At 49.9% G+C, this 20,592-nt stretch overlaps 1 protein-coding gene across 3 annotated transcripts in view; it reads right to left on the reverse strand.

The window, feature by feature from the left end:
* DENND5B (DENN domain containing 5B) overlaps window positions 1-20,592 on the reverse strand; it is a 118,391-nt gene that overhangs the window by 79,614 nt on the left and 18,185 nt on the right. For 2 of the 3 annotated variants that reach the window (XM_007502530.3, XM_007502529.3), the window contains exon 2: window positions 5,591-5,700. In XM_007502530.3, the coding sequence (XP_007502592.2) occupies window positions 5,591-5,700 (110 nt within the window). Of the gene's footprint in view, window positions 1-5,590; window positions 5,701-16,277; window positions 16,522-20,592 lie in introns of those variants that run through there. The other variant, XM_007502531.3, reaches the window with a different exon arrangement.

The raw sequence follows: 20,592 nt of genomic DNA on the forward strand, positions 1-20,592 counted from the left end.
GATTCTCTGTTAAAGGCAACCCCTTGCCATTACATAGCTCAGCACTTTCTCAGCGCCCTTTCTGGGTAAATGCGACTTGTTGCCATTTCATGGATTTCAGAGCTCTTGGAGAAGATTAGGAGCAACAGAGGCGCAGTTAGCGGAGAAACAGTTTCCTATGGCCAGGACTGCTCACAAAGGGATCAAGGACAGCAAAGCTGCAGACCAGATTAGCAAGTGACCCGGAGCCTTCGTTCATGTTTCTATGAGTAAGTGCCCACTCTTCCCCACAGCTCCTGCACGGACGTTTACGGGTTAACTGTGATACACTGATCATTACTGCTTTCTCTCAATTTAAAAAGATCCTTACCTTCTGTCTTAGGAACAAATCTTAGAGAAAAGGGAAAGGACTAGACAAAGAGGGTTAAATGACTTGCCCTGGGTCACAAAGCTGGAAAATTTTGGAGTGCAAGATTTTTTTAATTTAAATTTATTTGTTTGATACATTAAAAGACCCAGTTAACTCTCTCCCTTCCTGCTCTCCCCCTAATTAGGGAAGGCACACTTTGACAAAGATATATGCACGTTGCTGGTGGAGTTGTGAATGGATCCAACCATTCTGGAAGGCAATTGGGAACTATGCCCAAAGGGCGATAAAAGACTGTCTGCCCTTTGATCCAGCCACAGCACTGCTGGGTTTGTACCCCAAAGAGATCATAAGGAAAAAGACTTGTGCAAGAATATTCATAGCTGCGCTCTTTGTGGTGGCCCAAAACTGGACAATGAGGGGCTGCCCTTCCATTGGGGAATGGCTGAACACACTGTGGTATATGTTGGGGATGGAATACTATTGTGCTCAAAGGAATAATAAAGTGGAGGAATTCCATGGAGACTGGAACGACCTCCAGGAAGTGATGCAGAGCGAGAGGAGCAGAACCAGGAGAACATTGTACACAGAGACTGATACATTGTGGCACAATCAAATGTAATGGACTTCTCTGCTAGCAGCAGTGCAATGAGCCAGGACAATTCTGAGGGGCTTTTGAGAAAGAACATTGCCCACATCCAGAGAAAGAACTGTGGGAGCAGAAACAGAAGAAAAACAACTGCTTGATCACATGGTTTGATGGGGATGTGATCGGGGATGTAGACTCTAAGCAAGATCAATGACACATGTAAAACCCAGTGGAACTTCTCATAGGCTATGGGAGGGGGTGGAAGGAGGGGAGGGAAAAAACATGACTCTTGTAACCATGGAAAAATATTCTAAATTAACTAAATAAAAATGTTCAATTAAAAAAGATATATGCATGTATAAAAGTATGTCATACTTATTTCTATTTATCAGTTCCTTCTTTGGAGGTGGACTGACTCTGCCCATTCAGGAACAATTACTATTTCTCCAACTACTTAAATGTAATTTTATTTGTATAAAAGGTGTTTTATAATTCATGCAATTCCTGGCTTTGAAATTAAAATGACAATACTACCCAGCCTAATCTAGTTATTCAATGCCATTCCAATTAAATTAAATCCCCGAGACCACATTTGAATCCAGATCCTCCCGAGTCCAGACCTGGTCCACCATGCACTGTACCCTGCTGCCCCTACTGCATTTTCTCTAGAGTGAATGACTGTGATATATTATCATTGCTTTTGCCTCATTACTAAGCAAATGTTTTCGATTTAAGAATTAATGGTTGGCAAAAAATTGTCCAGTCCGTTTCCTTGATAAAGGCTTCATTTCTCAAATATATAGGGAATTGAGCCCAATTTATAAAAATTAGAGACAAATATTCCCCAGGTGATAAATGGTCAAAGGGCAGACCTGGCAGCTTTCAGAGGAAATAAAAGCTATCTACTGTCAACTGAAAAAAATGCTCTAAATCACAAGGAGAGAGAAATGCACATGAAAATGGCTCTGAGCTGTCCTCACAGCTAGCAGATGAGCTTCCGGGACAGTAAAGGGAAATCATAAATGTGGCAGGGGAGATGGAGCACAAGGGCATCCCCTCAAGGGCTACAAAACTGCACACCGCTGGCCCAGCAACACCACTGCTAGGCCTGTATCCCAAAGAGAGTGGGGACAAGGACCTGGAGGCACAAAAATACTGCTAGCAGCTCCCTTTGTGGCGGCGAAGAGTTGGAACGTGAAGGGATGCTCCCGCACTGGGGGCTACACAGGTGTGCCGCCGGGGAGGGAGTGCTGCTGCGCTACAAGACACAGGAAGTGAGCGGAGCCAGGAGGACAGCATACACAGCGACAGCTTGAGCAGGCCCAGAACGACAGACGTTGGTGAGGGAGACTTGAAAGCATCCTCAGCTTCTTCCACCACCGTCCCTGTCTGGAGGCCAGTCAAAGTCAAGACGCCCAGTGATGACTCGGCAGCTTTTGTGGCCCGCCGACGTCTTCACGTGCCCCACTTGCCCAGGAGCCTGCCGGTTACGCTCAGCCCGCTGGTGGATGGTTCACCCGGTGGGGGCTGTTCTGCATGCGAGAGGTGGGAAGCAGGTGGTTGCCAGGGAGGAAAGCAGTCCTGCCCAGGGCGCCAGTTCTCCCACCACAGGAAGTGGCGTCCTGAACACGTAGAACAGCAATGCAGTCAACTCTGCTCAGTGATCTAAGACAGTCCCAAAGGACTCCCGAGGAAACACGCTCTCTAGCTCCGAGGAATCCGATGGACTCCGAGTGCAGACGGAAGCGTCTCTCTTCACCTTCTAGATAGTCCCTGGGCAACATCACTAATGTGGAAATGTGTTTGGCATGACTTCACATGGATAATATCACACTGCCTGCCTTCTCAAGGGGGAGGGGGGCAGGGGGGAAATCTGGAACTCACTTTCAAAAAAGAATGTCAATAAGTGCTAAAAAGAATCAAACACATAGGATTAAAGAAAATAATCTTCATTAATAAGTCACTGACACTACTAATAAAATCATCCTTGTGGTGAACTTATTTTGCGTCAAGGGGAAGGCATGCCAGCCACGGATGCTGGGCGGAGGAGAGGGAGATCACCCCCAAAGCCCCCCCCCCCGACCCTGAAGGTGTGAGCGGTCCCTGCCGGATCTGAGAAGGCCGCCGTGCAGGGAGGCACGGGTGACCAGCAAACCGGCTCAGAGGGAGAAGGGGCGGCCGCGTCGCATGCCAGTGACTGAAACACGGGCTGCGAGCCGCCCAAAGCCCTTCAAAATCTCCTGGCGCGGCGGCCTGCTGCAATCTGGCTTCCACTCCCACTACTGAGCAGAAGCTGCTCTTTCCCAGGCCACCTTTTCTGGTTCTGATTCTTCTTGCCGCCTCTTCCTTCCGGACACGCGCCTTCCAGAGTTCCAAGTTACGCTGTTTGCAAAGGTTTTCCTCCTGCTCGTCTGATCATTCCTTTGAAAACGAAGCCTTGCCTGAGGTCTCGGTCCAGAAGAGTGACTTGCCCAGGACCACACAGCTGGGAAGTCTCTAAGGCCAGACTCGAATCCAGGGTCGAGGCCTGGCACTCGGCCCCGTCTGCCCACGCAGAGCTCTGTCCTAAGCCCTCTCCTCTGAGCTCGTAGCTCAAGGGGATGGAGGTGGCTCCAACACCGGCACCACGTTCACTGCTGCGAGGAAATGAGGGACTCACAAGTCCCTTTACCAAACGGTTTACTTTGCCCGAACCCAGAGAAACGCGCTGGGTCATCCGGGCAGCAGAGGGGGAAGGACGGGCTGATTCTCCCCATCTTTAGGAATCTGCCACGTCTGAGGGGTCGGGCTCCAGCCGGCTGGGACCGTTCAGGCCCAACAGGGGCCAGGAAGCCCACACAGGTCCTGGGGGAGGCTCTGCTCCCTTTCAGGGGGCTCCTCATTTGGGGAACAGGAGAGAAGAAGCGACCTCCGGGAAACAGTGGTGGGCATAAGACGCGCCCTCAACTCTGACTGCGTGCAGCTGACTTCGGAACCAGCCCCTCCAATCCCATTTCCTCCTGGAATCGATCCCCTCAGATGGGATGTCCCTGCAGCGCCTCAAAAGGAGCGTGTCTGGACGTCACGATCTTTCCCAAGCAAGCAGCGCCTCCTCTTCCCTTCTGTCCTCCCCGGGGCGCCATCCCCCACCCCCGGGTGATGCCCCCTCTGCCCGCTAACCAGTTACTCTTATTGCTACTCCCTCTTCTGGGATCCAGAATCCTCACCATCTTGCTCCAACGGAGCTTTCGAGGTTTTTAACACACGAGACGTCTGCGTTACCAACAGGACATTTTCCCTGTTTCCCCAGCAATAGGATCTGTCTGCGTGCCTAAAATGGTGCTCCCCCTTGCACTTCCCACCAGGCCGCTCTGCCCACTTCCTGGATCGCACTGGCTCTGCTCTTCACTCCTCCTCAGTCCTATCGGGCCGCAGGACTCGGTTCTGTCCCCCCACGTCTAGCGTCGTCTTCTCTGTCGTCGGGCCCTGCAAGGCTGTGAGCTCCTTGGCTTTTCCCTGGCTTTACTGACAGACTCTTCCTCTTTCAGGGCTGCCCATCACACTTCCTTCTGGACTCAGGGACCAATTTCTACAGGAAGACTTTTCTTTTTTAACTTTTTTTTTATTGTCATGTGAAACCCACTTCCGTATTCATCCTGGCTGGAAGAGCAGCCTCACACAGCACCAAAACCCTGAAACAGATGGGCCGGACCACTGCCGCCGCGCTTTCTCTGCGGGGGGAGGGCGTCCCCATCACGAGGCTTTCAGGGTGGCCTCGGATCACGGCGCTGCCCGGACACATCAGCCTCGTCCGATGCGTTCTCCCGGCTCTGCTGACTGCACTCTGCGCCACTTCCCCAAGACCTCTCCAGCTTCTCCTGAAATCATCTTGCTTATCATGTCCTATTGCACAACAGCACTCCTCCACCAACACGGGCCACAATTGGTGCAGCCATTCCCCAACTGGTGGAAGCTCCCTGCAATTTGCAATCAAGAAGTCTTTTCTGATTTCCCTCGGAGTCATTGGCCCATTGGAGGTGTGCATGCGTGCGTGCGTGCGTGCTGAATGCCCATGGGGAGGGTAAGATCTCCGAGGTCAGGACCTGCCTCGGGTTAACTTATCTTCAGGATCCAGCCCAAAGCCTGGCACATAATGGGCGCTCACTAATGGCTCCCTGAAATGAACTGATTAGCTCTGCATGATGACAGCATCTACATGTTAATTAACGTAAACTCCCAGAAGGCAGCAGTCTAAGAGTTATGGCTTCAAAAAAGGTGAAACTGGCTCTCCAGTGGACATCTTGAACTCAACATGTCTAAACTGGACTCATTATCCTAACCCCCAAACCCTTTGCCACTGCTGCAACACCCCCTCCCAGTCCTTGTTCACAAGCTGGGGGTCAGCCTGGAATCCTCCCTCCCTCTCACCCCCAGCCCACTTCCCCCAAATCCAATTTGTTACCGAGCTCTGACCATTCCACCTTCACATCTCCCCTCCAATACACCCCCTTATCAGATGCGCCACCCCTCTGGTGCAGGTCTCTAGCCACTCCAGTCCAACCTCTATTCAGTTCTCACCACATCACTTCCTTAAATCCCATTTCCTCCAGGAAGTCTTTCCCAACCCCTCTTGCCAGCACTTGGCAGACACTGACTGGCAGAAGAAAAATACACACCATATTTACTGCATCTTGGTCAAAGGGGTTCCATTCTACATTCTGCGGGTAGTGGGCCAAAACCCTGGACTTGAAAGTTCTTCTCAAAGGACTTTGGTCGAAGTTTTCTCCTAGAAGGAAACAAACAACTAAGATTTAGTAACTAGAGTCTTTAAAATACTTTGGCATTGCTTCTATTATGACTGAGGGGGTTTTTTCAAGACTTTTTATAGACAGATTTATATTGAATTTTATGAATAATAAAAGAAAATGAGTTCATTATAAATTTGGTCTATTTCCCCATAATCCTGAACCCATTTGATTACAGACACGTAACACTAAAAAGGAAAGTGGTTTTCCTTGAGTTATGGACTGGTATCACTCTCAACAAATACCGCCATTGAAAGATCATCTAGAGGAGGCTACGTGAACCTTAACAGAGGAGGCACACATGGCCTCCATCAAACATCTAAAAACAATACCAGACCGAATTGTCATCAAGAAATCCAAAGAGAAACAGGAAAGAGCGCCTCTACCAAGCCAGAGTTTACTGAACAACGATATTGCAGCAGCCTACCCTGCCCACAGAGCAGAGGATATGCAGGTTAAATCTGTGCTGGCCCTGTGTCTGGAGGGGGGCCAAAGGGAAGGAAGGGGTCTCCTTTCCTACTGTGTATGGACTTTGGCATGATGTTGGGGACAATCACTTAGGGAGCAGAGGGTTTGGGCAGTCCCATTTGCTTTTGTTTTCTTGCCCCCAGGGTAGAGGAGTATATGACTCTATATGGCCAGAGGAGGGGGAAAAAAAGGTAGTAAGGCATCTTTTTCCTCTTTACATAGAGGGAAAAGAACAAAGCCAGGCCAGTTAGGCCAACAAGTAGAAAATCTATTAAGGAAACAGAGTGATCCCTTAAAAAGAAAGGCCTGCTCTAAGAAGAGTGCAGCTTGGCTCTTCTAGCTGACATTTAAATTCAGAATAAAAATTATGTTTACCAAAGGAAGCAAGAAGGGAAAAGTTAGAGAGGAAGTGGGCCTAGGAAGCTCCCCATTAGTGAAGGTTCACACTCCAGCAGGATGAGCAATTGTCAGTCAAGCAGCAGGAAGGATTCCCGGATAGGTGGTGGGAAAACTGGACTAGATTTCTTTCCTTTCCCATGAAGTGGTTTGTCAGTCTATTCCTCAGTAACCAAGCCCTGATCTAGCGGGGGAAAAAACTGAAAGCTTCACTAAAAGCTTGCATTGAAGAGAGGAATGTGGGATAATGTCGCCATTTCTGCAGTTTACTACTCTACTCCAACCACAGCTTGTCCTTTTTTTTTTTAGTTTAAACCCTCACTTTCTGTCTTAGAATCGAATTTGCAGAGCTCAGCCAAGGGGAGCAGCAGACAGACTCTGCCCTGGCCTAGACCACTGTGGGAGCACGGAACCCTTGCAGGTGCCCAGTCTGCCCTTGACATTCCTGAGTAACGCCCAAGAACTTGACAGCAACAAGATGAGCCCAGAACGTCCCTCCACACATGTGGGAGAGCTCCCAACATCCTATACAAAGTCAGTAAGTAGGTTAGAAGAATGAGTCAAAAAACTCCAAACAAACCCCTAATGAACTACTATGGAGGCAGGAATGCTTAAGACAAATACGCAAGACGAGAATGGAGCTCAACTCATAAACAAGCAATGACTCAGAGAAAATGGGCACCAACTCAACTGGAATTCTTGGAAAAGAGCAAGTTTTGTATTTTTTATGAAAAGAATTTAAAATGTTTTTATAAATAGAACAAGAACATGAGGGGAAATGGGAAAGAAAGGAGAGTTGTAGAAGAACTGGAAAGGAAGTGAACAGGTTGGCATATGAAGTACAAAACTCTGCCCAAGTAACAAACACTTCAGAAATTAGAATAAACTCAACAGATGCCAGAACGTCAGAAAGCAACAAGGAATATTAAAACAAAGCCAAGCAGCTAAATAAATAAATGAATGAGTGAGTGAATAAATAAAGGATAAAATACCTCAAAGCAAAAAACAACTGACCTGCAAAATAGGTCAAGGAAGCAAATCTTAAAAATCATTGGATCTCTGAGCACCATATATAACAAAAAACCAAAGGAACAAAAAGGAAGCACAGACATCAGATTTCAAGAAATCATAACCATGCACAGATCTCTTGGAATCAGAAGGCAAAGCGGAAGCAGAAAGAATCCACTGTCACCTCCTGAAAGAAATATCAAGAACATCCACAGCAAAGATGGAGAAGTACCTAAGACAGCAGCTCCATGTCACCACGAAAATCCTCTCTGACCAAGAGTAAAATATCACCACAAAACAAATACAGGAGTGAAAGAAGTAAGAAAGAGACAGAGTAAAATGACCTTCAAGAAAAGAAAAACCCAAAAGGTAGGCAGAGACCATCTGGGGAACTGAGGTGAGAGGGGAGGCAAAGCTAGCAGGAGGCATTGCAGGGAGTGAAGAGCAAGCCAACCGCAAACCACAACCCCCTTCCCCTTCCCACATCTGCTCTACCACTTCCAAACTTAAGCCTTAGCTAACATTCACACCCTGGGATCTTGCCTGGGCAAATAGTGGTCCAAGCCAACTCACACCCTTGAAATTTCAAACCTGTGGAGAAATCTGGAATCTCAGTCCAGCGCAATCTGGGCTGAAGGCAGCTGATCTGTGTGGCCCAGAGTAAAGCCAGGAATCCCAGTCTGGGCTTGGGATGAGGACATAATCCATGGTTTGGGTCGAGGACACTCTCAGGGGGAGCCCCCCCCCATCTTTTTGCCCAAAACTAAGGACAGAGGACAGAGCAATCAAGGGTGTACCTGATTGAATCAAGAACACCTTGGGACCAAAAACTTGAGCCTAAGCCTGGGGCTAGAATTTGATCAACCCCTGACCAGATCAAGTTCAGAGTGAGATCAACAGCTTACACCCAAGCCTGAGGAAAGTCTTTAAGCTATCAGCATCTCAAGGGTCAATTGAATCAGCAGGGGAAGGGGACTCTCAGAGCCCAAGACCATCAGGTAAATTAATAACAATCCAGATAATAAGCTGAAAATAGCATCAATTTTTAAGAGGGTACTTCAACTTTCCAAAAAACAGAGTCTACCTATAATTAGATAGAAAAAATAAACAAAAAAGCACCAAACCCTAAAGACTTTATGGAGACTAAGTGCAAGGTACACACACAGAAGAGGGCAGCGAAAGCAAAAGAAACACATGCAAAGCCCAAAACAAAAATATGGATTACAATTGCATGCATATTTGCAAAATACACTGATGATAATATACAGAGATCAAATTTGATTTAAACCCTAATTAGACTCTTTGACTAGACTCCATATGCAATGAGCTTATTTCCTCTTGAATACATGTCACTGAAGGCCAATTAATCAATCAATAAGAACTTACTATGTGCCACTGAATTGTGCAAAATACTGAGGAAACAAAGAGGAAAAAACAGTCAACATAAAGTTAGATTTTAGAGAAAATTAATAAATAAAAAACTAGCAATACTCAACCATATCCAAAAGTTTATTTGAGCCAACTTAAATAGAGAGACATTGCCACAAAGGATTCGTGGGCTGATGACGGTTAAATCCCACCTTTTTTTTTTTTAACCTGAAACTGTGTTTACTGCATCTTGGCTCTGGCCATGAGGACGCGCTTCTAGCCATTGGTACAAAACTACAACATCAGAAACAAAAAGGAGCGCGTGAACCAAAAGAGAACCAAAATAAACTAGGGAAAGGGGAATGAAAACAAGGGGAAAACAACGGATAGAGGACGCAACACAACACCGGAGCCGTGAATACCGATGGTGTGAAACTTCTGCTGTTCACATGAAGGAAAGACAATGAAGCGGTGCTAATTTTACTTGAAACTTCAGAAGCCAAACAAACACTATCATCAAAGGACTTTACACCATTAGGTAGAGATGTGGACTAGAAAAGAGACACAGAGACACATCGCTTGCCCAAGTGCTCATTAGTAATACAGGCGGCAACAAAAGAAGGCTGCTGTCTCCATACTTCCGACTTCTTGGGATACATCCTCAGTACGTCAAGAAAACAAGGTTTTAATATTATTTTATTCATTATCTCATTCCACGGGACAACTATAAACCAGGGCAAGCGTAAGGTTGCTCCTGCTGGCTTAGGCTGTGGTCGGGGGAGGAATGCCCTTTCCTCCCCCCAGACCCAGAGCAATCCTATCTGGATCCGTCACCATTCTGGCAAAGCCTCATTAAAATCCTATGTCCGTTCTGACTAAATCAGACCACCCTGGCCCCAATAGCCATAGGGCCCTGGAGATAGCACAGCGAGCATCCCCACACCCCAAAGCCCACGCGTGTGGCTGCAGACTCTCCAACGCTCCAAGGAAATCGTTCTCCAACTTGAGTCTCTTACAATCAAAGTAACCGGGCATCGGGGCGAGGACAACGAGGGAGGAATTGCCCATTTCCCCCCCAGACTAGGAAAAGAAAAACCTCTTCATTTCTTTTTGAAGCATTAATCTGGACATAAACACAGAACTACTCCCTTGCCAGAATTCTGACCTTGCTTCCGCTCCGCCTGCCCATCTATGTTAAGGGGAACGCTATAAATATTTGCCAATGTTCATATAGAAGTACTTTCGGATGTTATCACTTGATCAAAAGACAAGGAAATAAAATCTAAGATATTACAGGTGGGAGAAATCTTTTAATTATAAAGAATTTTCAACACAACCTAAGAAGACTTCAGAATTTACTTATTTTATATTTGACTCCAGATTATCAGAGCTGATTAAATATGGTATAAATGAGAGGCATAAAACATGGTGGCAAGCAGCAAATTCTGAGTTGGGGCCCACGCCAGATGAAGATGTGTTGATCGGTAATTTCAGTCATGTCGAGTTCGTGGTGATCCCATTTGGAGTTTTCTTGACAAAGATACTAGTGGCTTGTCTTTCCCTTCTACGGGCCATTTTATAGATGAGGAAACGGAGGCAAACAGAGTTAAGTGATTTGCCCAGGGTTACACAGCGAGTAAAGGTCTGGGGCCCGATTCATACTCAGGAAGATAAGTCTTCTTGACTGCAGACCCATCTCCCAGGTGCTCAGATTAAAATATAATTGGGAAATATTTAACAAAATAAATAAAAATACAATAAAACATAATGTTAATATGTGGTTTTCTACCTATGACTCCCATTTCTATTTGAAAAAGTATCTCCAATTTACTAAATAGTGTTTATTAAAGCAGGGGGCCTCAGAGCTCATCCATAAAAGGGAAAAAGCAGAAATTAAGTGTAGAAACATTAGTTGCCTTAGAATTTGGGAGGAGGGTGACCACCAGACCCGGGAAACATGTGACGGTGGGTTCAAAAATCTGCGTAGGTTTCTTTTTTCACATCGTTTCCCAAGAAACAAAAGCTCACATTTGCCCTTTTCTTTTTAAAAATGGGTAGAAGACCGTGGTGTCCTGAATAAGTTGAGGAATATCTACCCATCTCTGTGAAAACTGTCTGCTCAGTCAGTCATCGGGGTCGCAAGCACCCACCGAACCCGAGAGACCAAGACTGCTCTGGCCTGCTCTCTTCCATCACCATCCATGGAAGCTCAGACCAATCAGGCTGCATGGGAGAAGTCAGGGAAGCGGCAGGGGGAAAACCCTGGTCTCGTCACCCCATAAATCAAAGACGAGTGTTTTCTGTCTGCGCACAGGGCATACCGGCATGGACCTCTGCCCGATGCTCCCCCAGGAACAGGTCTCTGGGTGTGAGCCCTGAGGGGGCCTGTTCTATTTTGTGCGGCTCCTCTGCTCTCCTGGGCGTCGCAGCACATCTTTGGGGGGTGACTTGCTTGGGAGTTCGGTGGAACCCAACATTGCTGGGCTCCCTTTCTTCCCATGTCGGCATTATTACCCTTGAGATCCGTGACCTTTTGCTCTTCCCTATTTTTCTTGCTCAAAAAACATCCTTTGATTCCAATAGCATAGATAAGCCTATCAATCCGTGTATTGGGGTCCCTCTGATGCTACTGCTTCAAGCTGCTAGCGTTCCTGAGCACGGAGGCCTCTAAATAGTTCATCACTTCTCTGGTTCTTCTGAACACAACGAATGCCTTCCTCTGGAATGCTGATTTCCACAGACTTCTTTGAGGGTTGACCACTTCTGCGGAAGTCATTGTTGTAATTCCTTCCTGGACTCTAGGATTCCCCAAAGGCCGCGTCTGTAAAAACTAGACTGTGTTCTCCCTTCCTTGTGTTACATCTGGGAGGTCTGACACGGATAAAACATGTGACGGAGCCCTAAAAGGTCACATCAAGGAAACTACCTTTGGAATCCACGAACAGGGGCAGCAAATGATAAAAAGATCTCAAAAGGCAGAGCCGGCAATTCTGACAACACAAAACGAAGGGCAAAGGGCAGAAGGAAACCAGAACTGAAGAAATTCTTTACAGCCAATTTCTCTGATAAAGTCACATTTCTGAGACAGAAGGCCACTTCAAATGTATGAAACCAAGAGCCATTTCCTAGTGGACAAATGCTTGAAGGCTGTGAACAGGAAGCTCAGCCATAGGAAGAATCGGAGAAAGTAAAAGTAAATGATGAGATGGGCAAGCAGACAGAAAGGGAAAGGCCGGCGTTGGTGCCAGCTCGCGCCCTCCAGGAAGAACAGGATCTTGTGTACCAGGACCTCCGTAGAGGTGCGGCAACGTCCTACGAAGGGATGGACGCTGCACTGCTGTATGGGAGGGGAGAAGGAAGAGAGCCGATTGGGAAGCGCAGGCACGAACAACGCGGAAGGAATGAAGACCTTTGAAGGTCCAATGGACGATTGTCAGGGTTCCACAGGACCTTGGCAGAGAAAGGTATGCAGTGGGCTCGGCCAGCGCGCTTTGTTAGCGGCCCTTTTACTCTTCTCCCTCCTCCCTCCCCGTGAGGAATGGAAACATGGAGGAGAAAAAATGTATCTGATCACTGAAAAAAAGGCACTGCTAATTTGGTTTTCTCCCTTCTTTTTCAATCACATTAACCAATGGTTGATCTATTTTATGGCTTTTGTCACAAAACCGGGTCCTTTATCAGTTCAATGGGTTTCAATGGCTAATTCAAATACTTCCCATTTTACTCGCTTCTCCTTTGACTTTCAGGCTACCTGGGGATTTAAAGTTGGTTTAGCTGCTGCCGTTGATTCACTTTGACCCATATAGTTATTGGGAGAGTTTTGTTTCACTTTTTTCCCTAGTGAAATTTAAAGGGGGGAGTGGGGGAGAAAAAATAGATGTCTGACCATTGAAAAACAGTTTAGTTTTTAAAAACTATTCTAAGGAGGGCTTCCCAGGTTTCACCAGACTGCAAAGAGTCTGTGACATAAGAACCTCGACTCTGGGCTATCTCGGTATCTAAGCTCTCTTGCATCATCTGCACGTAAATGACTCCCAGATCCACACGGCCTACCGTAATCTCTCTCAGCCCTTGCTGTCTTTAGACAGTTGAGGCATTGCAAACTGGAAGTTGTTATCTCTGCCCCCCAACCCTGTCCTCTTGACTTTCCTATTATTGTTGAGGGTGGCATCTCCTCAGGAACAGACTCGGCACCTCTGCTGCATATATCTGGTGCAAATCTTGTCATTTGTGCCATCTAAAGTCTGGGAAGCACAGAGCACTCCAGGCTTGCCACCGTAAGTCTCTCCAGATTTCAACCCAGCCTCCACTCAGCCTCCAGGACAGGTCCAGAAGGCTCTGCTCAACAGATTCACTGGAGGATCAGACTCAGCATTTAAAGTCCAGGGCAGCCTGGCTCATTTCCCTCCTCCAGGTAATCTACAAGAGCCACACTAGTGTACCTCCATTCCCTCGACGCAGTACTACACAGTCCTAGTCCCTGTCTTTCCTTTGGTTGTTCCCCGTGCCTAGAACAAGCTCCCTCCCACCCCCACTTCCTTCTTCCTAGGCTTCCTGCAAGACTCCACTTCATGTGTCTCTCTGTACAGAGTTCTTTTATAGTATCTCATCCATTAGAATCTGGGCTCCTCAAGGGAAAAAACAATGTCTTTCACCCCTTTCTCTGTGTGCCAAGGAGTTGGCACAGTATTGCATACAGGAAGCTTCGTAACTGTTTATTGTGGGGAGGTGTTGCCGCATGCCTTGGAAAGAAGGATACAGATGTGAAAGGTGTGAAGAGTTATGATTTCCCACCCTGTGATGAGACAACATGACACATTTCAGGCCCGAGGTGAGAGAGAGACAGGGAGAAGGCGGGAGGGAGGGAAGCGGGCAGAGAGACTGAGTTAGGGAGAGAAGTGCGCTCCTCCTCATAAATCGGCAAGGTCAGTGGCATAAGGATCGTTATGTTTATGTAAGAGACAAGGAAACAAGCTCAGATGAGTCACATGAAGGGGCAGATTCATACGTTTAACAAGCCGTCTGACTCCAAATCCAATTCTTCCTGACGCACAACAACGGATTCGAGTGTAAGAAATTACATTTGCATCAAACCGACAAACCTACGGAATGATCTGAGCACACGCTTACAGAGTTCTACTACAGAAGCAGGCACGCATTAATACAATACTGCGAAACAAGAGGCTGATTCTGCCTGGAACCTCGGGACTGGCTGCAGCCCACCCCAAAACCAGGAAGCCTCCTTCAAGCCCCACAGTAAGAGCAGCTGAAGAACCAGCCTGTACTGACCAGAGTCGAGAACAGGAGGGGCCTCGCGCCTCCTCCCTCCAGCTTGCCAGAGGACAAAGCCAAGAGGGACCGACCTCCTCCCAGGCTGGCCCCAAATGCCCCCACGTCAGGAAGGCGCCAGGACTTCTTCTGGGAGATGCTGATTTGACTGGAGAAGCCCATGGAACAGAAGACGCTGTCACTTCCCAGCCAAAACCTCTGGCTAAAAGGCCTGCAAAAGCCGTGCTGCCCCCACCGGCAACTTTGGGAGTCTTCCACCAAATTAGACAACATCCCAGAATATAAGTGACCACAGAGGGCCGAGCGGCGGGAGCAGCCAGCTAGCTGGCAAGAAGACTGGTGTCACCAGCCCGCAAGACAAGCAGCTGGCCCAGACGGCCTCTTCCCACCCCGGGACTAGCCCATGTGCAGTGCAAGCCTGAGTCTGATTGTAAGCAAACGGGAGAGACAGACACAGACAGACACAGAGACAGGCAGACAGACACAGACAGACAGAGACAGACAGACAGAGGGACAGAAAGAGAGGGAGAGAGACAGAGACAGAGACAGAGGGACAGAAAGAGAGGGAGAGAGACAGAGACAGAGACAGAGACAGAGACAGACAGACAGACACAGACAGACACAGAGACAGAGACAGAGGGACAGAAAGAGAGGGAGAGAGACAGAGACAGAGACAGACAGACACAGAGAGAGACAGAGACAGACAGGCAGAGGAGCAAGAGCGCCTGACTGAGTTGGGGGGCGAATGCTGCAGAGAGCACTAAGTGTTTCTCCTCGCACTCTGGAGAAGATGAGCCCTGGGGTGGCCCCCAGAGCATGCCAAGCCACAACAGTAGAGGGCCAGATGAGGAGCCAGAAGGCGCGCCCCGGGCTGGGATAAGGAGGAAGGCACGCTGGAGAGCTGTGGAGCTGCCATGAGGCAAATGAAGAGGCCAGAAGAGAAAGGCGGAGGCCGCTCCCTTGGGACTGCGACCAGAGCATCCGCAAGGCCAGGGGCCGCGCAGAGAAGGCGGCCTCCACTGGCGCCGCTCAGCCTCGCAGAGGGCCTGGCGCACCTAAAGAAGAGCCCGCACGCCCGCACGCCCGCACGCCCGCACGCCCGCACGCCCGCACGCCCGCACGCCCGCACGCCCGCACGCCCGGTAAGAGCCGTGGGGCGGGCCGCTCAGGAAGTCCTGGACTCGAGAGAGCAGGCGGGGCCTCGGCCGCCCTCCGGAGGCTCCTCCCAGTGGCCCGCGGGCACGCCTGGGCCCCTGGAGGGCACAAAAGAGATCTGGCAGGAGGAGGAGAAGCAGCCAGGCCAGGAGGGAGGAGCAGTGGCCGAGGCCAACCAGTGGGACTCCCGAAGGGAGATGGGAGGAGAAGCCGCTGACAGGAGGCCGGCCCTCCGGGATCCTACTTTGCCTGCCTGCCTGCCCTTCTTGCCCTGGTTTAAAGGGCAGGGCCAGGCCGCTGGGCAGCCAAAGGCGGGGCTCGCATCCCCTTCTGTCCTGGGGCGGGAGAAGGGCTGCTTCCGTCCCTGCTCTCTGGCTCCGGTCATTTGGTAACTTCAGGTGGGGCGCCTCACCCCTTTACCCACCATCCCCTGGAGCCTCGCGGCAGGAGGGAACAGGGCCTGGAAGAGCCCGGGGTGGCCCCGAGGGCCTCCATCCCACCAAATAAGGAAACCCGTTTGCTGTCCCCCAGCCCCTGCCCTGGTCCTCCCCCGGGACCCACAACACGAGCGAGCGGAGCCAAAGCTCGTTCCAGAGGCGGAAGCTGGAACAAACACGGAAGTGAAGCGGAGAACCTCGTCCGGCCCAAGCCATGCAGTGTCCATGCAAGGCTGCAATGAGGTCTTTCAGATCCCCAGCAGGGACGCCCATGAAGGACAGCAAAGAAGGGCCAGCCACTAGGAGGGGCAGACAGGCAGGAAGGGAAGATAACCACGCCGGAGGGGACGGCCGTGAAGAACGGGGAAGGAGTTCCCTGGACCCATCCCCCCTTCCTCCGGCCCCAGCACAAGCTTTCCAAGCCTTGGGCAGCCTACCAGGAATCCGGCTCTGCTTAAAAGGTGCCCAGTGGCTCCTCCTGCCCATCAAACGCCCACCCTGACAAATGCATCCCGTTTCCTTCTCCCGCTAAAGGGAAGAGAGAACTTCCTAGAAGCCCGTGTGCGGCCAAACAAGGGGCGGCACCACAGTGCCGGCGGAGGAGGGGAAACAAACAAGGCCGCCTGCCATTGGCGAAAAGCTCTCCTGCCTGCCTTTTCCATCCCTTCCCTCACAGGGGGCATCAGTTAGCCCCTCTGCAAACACGCAATGGAGGAAGACTGCTTAAAAGCCTCTCACTTGAACCTCAAAACGCTTTCTTGTGGATGAAATTTTAACTAGCCACTCCGCAAAGGGCGGCTTCTCAGGGGCTCCGAGTTTGTAAATGCAACTTTGAGAATTTAATGACAAAAACAAGTCAGTCTCCACGTCCAAAGATAACAGAAGCTGCTGGTACTTGTTAAGCAGGTAGTACAGAGTTTGATGATCCTTCATGAACAGATTGCGTTGCATTTCATTCAGGTCACCAAAGGACGGACGCGGCATCCACAACAAAGTAAAAAGTACAAAAATGAAAACGTATGTTTGAACAAACAAAACTAACATAGGCAAAGTAGAAGCAAAAGAGGAACCTGGAGAAAATTTTGCAAGTTTTATGTTTCTCCAATATATAGGAAAGTAAGCCAAATGTGTAAGAGTAAGAGCCACTCCCCAATTGATAAATGGTCAAAGGATATGAAGAGACAGTTGTCAGAAGAAGAAATCCCAAGGAAATAATATTCTAAATCACTATTAATTAGAGAAATGGAGATTAGAGATGGAGGAGGAGGAGTTGGAGGAGGAGGGGGAGGAGGAGGAAGAGGAGGAGATGGAGGAGGGGGAGGGGTAAGAGGAGGGGGAGAAAGAGGGGGAGGAGGAGCAGGAGGAGGAGGGGGATCTCTCTAGCCCTGCATTCAGTCCTCATTCAACCTGCCACCAGCTCTTTCTCGGGGGCACTTGGCCTTTTCCATCAGGAGTCTCAGATCAGTGCCCCGCAGGGACAACGTTCTGGTCCTGCTCACCTCGTGGGTAACTCTCCCGATCTTTCTGCAATCAGCCTCCTTGTCGCTTCTTCTAGCGACCTTTTCCTGCCACAGCCTGTTCGGCCTTTCCCCGGGGGATGGAATCCCTCCAGTGTCCAGTTCTGGGCCCCCACAAACAGCTGCCCTGAGTGCTTGTGCACAGAGAGGTCCTGTCCAGTTTAGGATAAGGACGCGGAGCCGGTACTGATGGGCCTCCGGGACAGCTCAGCACGCTTCCCCAGCAGATGTCCCCGGGAGCTGGGAGCGATCAGACCGCTTAGTCCCACACTTCAGAGGGGTCTGACCAATAAACGGGGAAAGAGGGATCACAAGAGGTATTGCTCACTAATGACACCCCTTCCTGCATTACTCTGGCCTTCCCTTATCTTTCCCATCTGAAAAATATGTCCAATACCACGTTGAGTAATTTTTTAAAAATCACATTTCTAGAAAAACAAGGGCTTCCTCACATGGGTCGAGGGGGATGGAGACTCCAAGGGATCGCCTGGTGCAATACGTATTGATCAGTGGGACACGTCAGCTGGGGGGGTGGAGGGGAGGGGAAAAACCCCAATCTTGTAACCATGGAAAAATATTCTAAATTAATTAAAACTTCCCAGTTGAATAAAATGAAATCCCATTTTAAGGCAGCAAAATTAAAAGGTCAGAGAAAAGGATAAACTTGTATACTTGGAGAGGAAGCTGGATTTCATTTTGTCCAAACATTATTCCTACAGTTAATTACCGAAGCCACAATTACTCTCTAATCTTTCCTTCTAAGTCCCAAATCAAAAAGGAACATTTCCAAATCACTGCTTATTCTCAAAAAAAAAAGCCCAAAGTTTCCAATGTCGCCTTCCTTTCCTCCCATACTGCTTCAGCTCACCAAAAAAGTTTTGTTCGGGACACTGACTCTCAGATAGAGCCGGGACCTCTCTAAGACGCATCACGTAGCCCTGATGGGAATTCCTTCAAGAGACATCTTGGTTTTAGGCCTCTGCCCAAACAGACTTCCAAAAAGGAATCTGAGGTGCGGCTTTCCCCTTTCTCGGGCGACAGACCCAGGAACTGCTCCTGGACTACCCTCGCACACAACCCTTGCTGTAGCCATCACATCCATGGCCTAAAAGGGAGAGGAGAAAGCCAAGCCCTGAGCCGGGAGGCAGGAGGCCCGGCTTCTGGGCTGAGCCGTTCTCTAAAACGGGCCATCCGGACCAACAGTGAGGCGGCAGCTCCCGCGCTTCCACCCCGCCACCAGGGGCTGCTGCTGCCGTGGGGGCCGAGTCCGCCATAAAGACAACACGCTGGGGCAGGCACGAGCGCACATGTACGTGCTCTTTCCGTTCCCTCCAAGGATCACCCGCCTAAGTGAAAAGAAACGTGAACGTTTAGAGCGGAGGCGGCTCCCCCCGGGCCGGAGTCGAATGGAAATGAGCACAGCGGGGGTCCCGCATGGACCAAGAGCTCAAAAGGAGCACAAATCCAACTCTACTGGGCTCATCACCTCGGGGTCCCTGTGCCGGAGGCTCCTTTCCTCGGAGCTCATCCAGGACATTCTGGCTCGCACCCTTTATTTCTTCAGGAACAGACAGAGACGGACCCTGTCAGGCGCGCGGCCAGCCGCTGCTTTTCCTCACAGACAGACGAGGTTTGGGTCCGTTGGAGAACCAAACCGAACTGGCCCGGGAGCCCGAAGGCTCCCCAACGTTCATCTGCGCCCAATCACGTCTTCACTCTCCAGGGGACTCGCGGCAGGAAGCCGGCTGGTTCTCATGGACTTCTGGCGTGGATTGGGGGCCACCGGGGAGTCCACGTCAGGCAGTCCAGGGCACCCGATGGCCCCTTTTCCCCAGGAGAGACCAGAAGGAAAGAAAACGCGGGTCCCTCCGAGCCAAGACCAGACACTCAGTTGAAGCCAGTCTTTTGTCTCTCCCTACACTCCCAGAGCGCTCCCTGGGGCAGGCCCTGCTCACTAGGGTGGGCAGCATGACTAGAGATCCTCAGCCTGGCATTCGGTCTTCCAGAACTCCAAGGTCTTTCCCGGGCTGTCCCCACCCAGGCTCGGAATGCTCGCCCCTCCCCCCCCCAGCCACTGTCTGTAACTGGATCTTCCGCCCAGAATGGGCCCGCCTTGGGAGCATGGGCTGCTCTCTGCCTTTTCCTATCCCTGGGGCTTAGCACAGCATTGGAGCCTACAAAGGACGTGCTGAGAAAGGAAAAAAAGGGAGGGAGGGAGGGAGGGAGGGAGGGAGGAAGGGAGGGAGGGAGGGAGGGAGGGAGGCCTGGAGTAGTCAGACAGGCATAGGAGAGGGTCTTGGAAAATGGACAATTTCTGCTGTAAAAAAGTGACCAGAAAGCAAGTCAAGGAAAGATCTGTTAAGAATTAAGGGGGGAGGGGGGGCGCCGCTGGGTAGCTCCGTGGATGGAGAGCCGGGCCTAGAGACGGGAGGTCCTGGGTTCCAATCTGGCCTCAGCCACTTCCCAGCTGGGTGACCCTGGCCAAGTCCCTTGACCCCGTGGCCTAGCCCTGACCACTCTTCTGCCTTGGAGCCACTGCACAGTATTGATTCCAAGAGGGAAGGTCAGGGCTTAAGAAAAAGAATTCATGGCCACCATGAAAACAAAGAGTTAAAGGAACAAACTATGAGACTCTTTTCAAGAAATATGGGAAACTCCTCGGATCTAGTGGAACAAGGGAGAACTGGGGGCCGGGGGTTCAATCCCGTTTTCCAAAACAGGGGAAGGAAGGAAGGAAGGAAAGGAATATCCTGGGGTAGAAAGAGGAGCCGAGCCGAGCCTTGCTGGTTCTCATCATTTGGACGCTCGAGAACCTGGGGGAAGGGTGGGGGTCCTTGGCAGGAGCGGCGCTCCTGTGTGAAAGGCAAAGGACAGGGAACAAGTTGGGTTATACATATATATATATATATAGCTGGACACAGAAACACAGCAAGCTCAATAGGGAAACGGATGGGGACTGGCGGGAGAAGGAAAGGGCAGGCTCCGGCAAAAGAAATCTCTTGATCCTAGCACAATGCTTGGCACAGAAAAGGCCCTCGATAAGGGAAATTAAAAGGGAAAGAACCAAAGGGCGGAGATGCAGGCATCTAAAGGGATGCTTATGGGCTGAAGAATGGCTGCCGGGAGCCTAGTCTGGACAGAAGCCCAAGAAGGAATTACGGAAGAGCCAGTTCTGGGGAAACCAGGCCAGCCCTATGGGCTTCCGGACTTCAGGGAGCGGAACATGGATGTCGCC

Source organism: Monodelphis domestica, chromosome 5 (genome assembly GCF_027887165.1).
Source record: "Monodelphis domestica isolate mMonDom1 chromosome 5, mMonDom1.pri, whole genome shotgun sequence".
In the NCBI taxonomy this organism is placed as follows: Eukaryota; Metazoa; Chordata; class Mammalia; order Didelphimorphia; family Didelphidae; genus Monodelphis; species Monodelphis domestica.